At 43.1% G+C, this 4,376-nt stretch overlaps 1 protein-coding gene across 1 annotated transcript; it reads left to right on the top strand.

The window, feature by feature from the left end:
• Window positions 1–447: 447 nt before the first annotated feature.
• prmt6 (protein arginine methyltransferase 6) lies at window positions 448–3,500 on the top strand. The gene has a single exon (XM_076760893.1). The coding sequence runs from the start codon at window positions 594–596 to the stop codon at window positions 1,641–1,643; it is 1,050 nt and encodes a 349-aa protein (XP_076617008.1). The 5' UTR covers window positions 448–593; the 3' UTR covers window positions 1,644–3,500.
• The last annotated feature ends 876 nt before the right edge of the window (window positions 3,501–4,376 follow it).

Here is a 4,376-nt window from a genome sequence, read left to right as displayed (position 1 = left end):
ATACATTTTTGTTCACTTTTCAGTTTGTCTTAAGCATCTCTCACTTGCCCAACAGCAGTGAATCCTTAACTGAAGCAATTTTATTACTGAAAAATGTCTAAAAAGCAACATTGAAAATATCAAAATATACATTTGAAAAGGTGTTTATATAGTTTCCATAACTAATATAATATTTTGGCCCAAAACATCAGTAGTCTCATGGAAATAAACACAGAGGAACAATAATGTAGCATTATAATAGATACAATAATAAGTTATGAGGACATTACAGGACATTTTTTTCCCCGCAGATAAGCCTAATTAGCAAGTCCCATGTCTCAAACTGATGCGTCAAGTCAGAGAAAGAAGGGAGATGCGCCGTTTCTGACATTTGTCGCTACTCCACCCTGAGGAAGCTCATTTGTACCATCTTCCCTCTGACCATGAATGCATCAATCCGACGCTGCGTCACTGTCGTTTGGTTGTGGGTATTGTAGTCTATGTAAACGTAAGTCCTATCTACTGTGTACGCGGTGAAACTCCAAGTTCCAGATTTGACAATGCGGAAGTAGCGCAACAAAACACTGAGAGGTTGCAGCATCACAGCCGAGAAGATGTCTCATGTCGTAAAAAAGCGAAAATTGGATAAAACCAGACAGGATAGACTGTATTTTGACAGCTATACCGATGTGACTATCCACGAGGAAATGATAGCAGACCACGTCCGAACTAACACCTACCGGATGGCGATACTGAGGAACAGTGAGTCCATACGTGGGAAAGTTGTACTGGACGTCGGCGCAGGAACCGGCGTTTTAAGCATTTTCTGTGTACAAGCCGGCGCTAAGAAGGTGTACGCGGTGGAAGCCTGTTCTATCGCCGAGCAGGCGGTGAAGATAGTTAAACAGAACAACATGGAGGACAAAATTGAAGTCATTCGCGGCACGGTGGAGACGGTGGACCTACCGGAGAAGGTGGAGGTGATAGTAAGCGAGTGGATGGGTTATGCCCTCCTGCACGAGTCCATGCTCAACTCGGTCCTCTACGCGCGCGACAAGTGGCTGAAGCCGGGCGGCATCATCCTGCCCAGCAAAGCCGAGCTCTACATCGCACCCATCGGCGACCCGGTGGTGGAGGACCGCTTACATTTCTGGTACACCGTCAAAGACCGCTACGGCGTCGACATGTCCTGCATGTCCGACTTCGCCCGGAGATGCATCATGAACTCCGACATCACCGTGAACTCGGTGACCGTTGAAGACGTGCTCTCGCACCCGGCCCCCTTCGCCGAGCTCGACTTGTACTCGGTCACCGTGGAGGAGCTGCGGTCGGTGAAGGGCAAGTTCAGGTGCGAGTCGTTCGGCTCGGCGGCGGTGAACGCGTTCTGTGTTTACTTCACGGTGACTTTCCCCTGCCCGGACAAACCATTAGTGCTCTCCACGTCCCCGTTCAAACCGGAGACGCACTGGAAGCAGGCGGTGCTGTACCTGGACGTCCCGGTGGATGTGGTGCAGGACACAGTGGTGACCGGCGAGGTCAGCATGTATCCCTCTGAGGAAAGCGCCAGACATATATGTATCCACGTGGACTACACGATAGGAGAGCAGAAGAGACAATCCAAGACTTTTTCCATCCCTGACTGGAGCAGTGAAGCTCAGCCATAGAGTCGCATCAAGCATGTCGTGTTCCAGTTTAATCACCAGGCAACAATCAGCATCCTCTGTCACAAAGCTGCTCACTGAGTTTGCAGGGAAGTGGAGCAATGACTGCGTTTGTGACCAAATCTCAAAACTAGAATGTCACATTAAGTCTCTCTTGGGCAAATGCATGAAGGGACTGCAGGTGACATCTATACATACACACACAGTTAGGTTTTGACCCACGGCTGCAGGGAATACTTCTGTTTGTGCCTGGTTTTTTACACTGAATAAATAAATTGACACCTAAACTGCAAGAGGAAAAAATGTATATCCTTAACACCGTTTTTTATGCATCCTTACGAAGCTATGAAGCCAGTACTGATGGGATATTGTTTGTACTACATACTGTGTATTCAATTTACAGCCTTTGCAGCCCATTTTATACCAAAACATGACAGTGGTACACAGCTAGAATTAAGAAATGTTTGGTATTTCCAAGTCAGAAGTCTCTTAAATATTTAGACGATGGTCAAAACAGATTTTCTGTCAGTCAGCTATTCAGTTAATTCATTATTTCGGCTTTACCATTTAGGTTTTAAAAGCTGTATTTATTGTCTAGGTGGAAAAGAATTTGAAACAGTACACGAGAAACTCCAACTCTCCTGACTAATGTGTAGTTTTAGGTTGGTGTGTCGCTCTGTAAAGCAGGTCTCACTGGAGGTTTTCCAAAATTGCTGAATAAATTCAACACCACGTTGCAGACATCTGATATTGTAATGAATTTAATCATGCATATTGTGTGGAATCTGGTCAAAACGCTGCATTCGAATGAGGACGAGAGCAGGATATTGACTTGGACTGGCTGTCGTCAGGAAGGAGGCTGCATCTTTCACGAGGTGTTTTACGCTGGCGGGGTTTCAGTTTTTGATCAACTAAATTGGCTCATTATTTTGAGCGCACACTGTCATCTGTTGCCAGAAACCACTGACTTAATCCAGAATTGTGCTGCAGCATTCTGCAAAATCGCAAAGGCTATATTGTCTGTACAGCAACGTATTTCCTTCCTGGCCGTTAAGGACGATGCTGTATCCAGGTGTTCATCATCAGCTGCAGATTTAAAGTTAATAGTTTGATGCCATGTTTGATAGTTTGACATTCATCATCTACTGATGTGGTCACTGATCAGACATTGATTCACTTCTTATACCAAAACGTCAATGTGCATGAAATAGGTTTGGGTTTTTGTATTGCAGAGAGTTTGATTAGAGTTTAGTGAGCTAACAGCTGTGTCTCAAATACCTTCATCACCAGACGAATAAATGCTTTAACAGTTTCATGTGTCGTGAGTCCTCGTGATAAAGTCGACCTGCAACTAATGATTATTTCCATTGTCAGTTCATCTGTTGATTCTTTTCTCGATTAATTGATTAGTTTGGTCTATAAAACGTCAGAAAATGGTGAAAAGCGTCGATCAGTGTTTCCCCAAAGCTCAACATGATCTTTCTCAAATGTCTTTTGTCTGCAACCCAAAGATGTTCAGCTTGCTGCCATGGAGGACGGAAGATACAAGAAAATATTCACAATTAAGAAGCTGCAATCAGCAAATGTTTTTCTTAAAAATGTACTCAAATTGATTAATCAATTATCAAGCTGGGGATGAATTTATATGTTGACATCTAATCGATTCAGCACTGCAGCTCTACTAAAAACACAGAATCCTGAGCACGTGTCAGCACTGGTTCTTATTTTTGGACAGCTTCATTCATACATATTCACCACAACAGTCCGCAGGTTTGATAAATTAGTGTCGTGAGAATGAACTGAGGGGCTCGGTCCTCCTCCAGGAGAACCGCACTGCATTTCATCAGGTTCATTATTACTGAAAAAGCAGACTTTCTAGCACATTGAGCCAGTTTCTGAGCGTGATACCAACACAGGTGCTTTATGTAGCGTTATTGTAAATACAGATATTTTTGAAATATGAATGGCCACCATAGAAACTTTACTGCCATATGAATAGAAATAAAACCAGTGTTATGATTAGCTTTTCAGTTTTGGTATTGACCTGCTCACTCCTGCACTGTTCCACCAGTGTTCATATCAATAGATTTAAATCCACCCCTAAATGATAATTTTCTGCTTGTCACTTTTTCTATAGGTGCATTATTGTTATTTTTCTTGCGTAATATTATGTTACTTCAAGGTCAAACCAAGGACAATGCGCTGATTAAACCTTTATGTAACTGAAGCGGAAACTGTAGCCTACGCTGATTAAGCCTATCTCAGTGCGCATTGAATTCGAGCCGCAAGACGTGAAGGAGTCTTATAGCATAATGCATCTTTTCTGCATTCTAATTATACAGCTGTTAATAAACACACATCAATTCCTGAAAATGTTAGATGATAATTCATCTCTGACTCCCCGTCATCATCTGAAATATGGTGTTCTGGATGATTTTTGTTCCGGTGTCGCCAATACAAATGCGAACTCAGTCTCTAATGAACACATTTGGAATTAATCACAAGCTGCAGTGTCTACAAATCAAGGGCATTGTCAGTTTGGGACAGAGTGAGTAATGGCTGAATCACACTTTGAACTGCAAACGTCTAGCCTCTGGTTTCCACTCGGATGGACTGGATTGCAACATTGTGAGCCCATGAAGAGTAAAAAATGAGCACACGCATTCAAAAACTGTGTGAATCAGCAGAAAGCTAATAGAATAACCACACTTCTCGCTGCCTTTTCCCAGTGACATA

Source organism: Chaetodon auriga, chromosome 21 (assembly GCF_051107435.1).
Source record: "Chaetodon auriga isolate fChaAug3 chromosome 21, fChaAug3.hap1, whole genome shotgun sequence".
Lineage (NCBI taxonomy): Eukaryota > Metazoa > Chordata > Actinopteri > Chaetodontiformes > Chaetodontidae > Chaetodon > Chaetodon auriga.
This window is presented reverse-complemented; position numbering and strand designations above follow the sequence as displayed.

What these genes read in the sequence shown, in the direction of transcription:
- prmt6 (XM_076760893.1), top strand. Translation starts at nt 594, where the DNA reads ATGTCTCATGTCGTAAAAAAGCGAAAATTGGATAAAACCAGACAGGAT.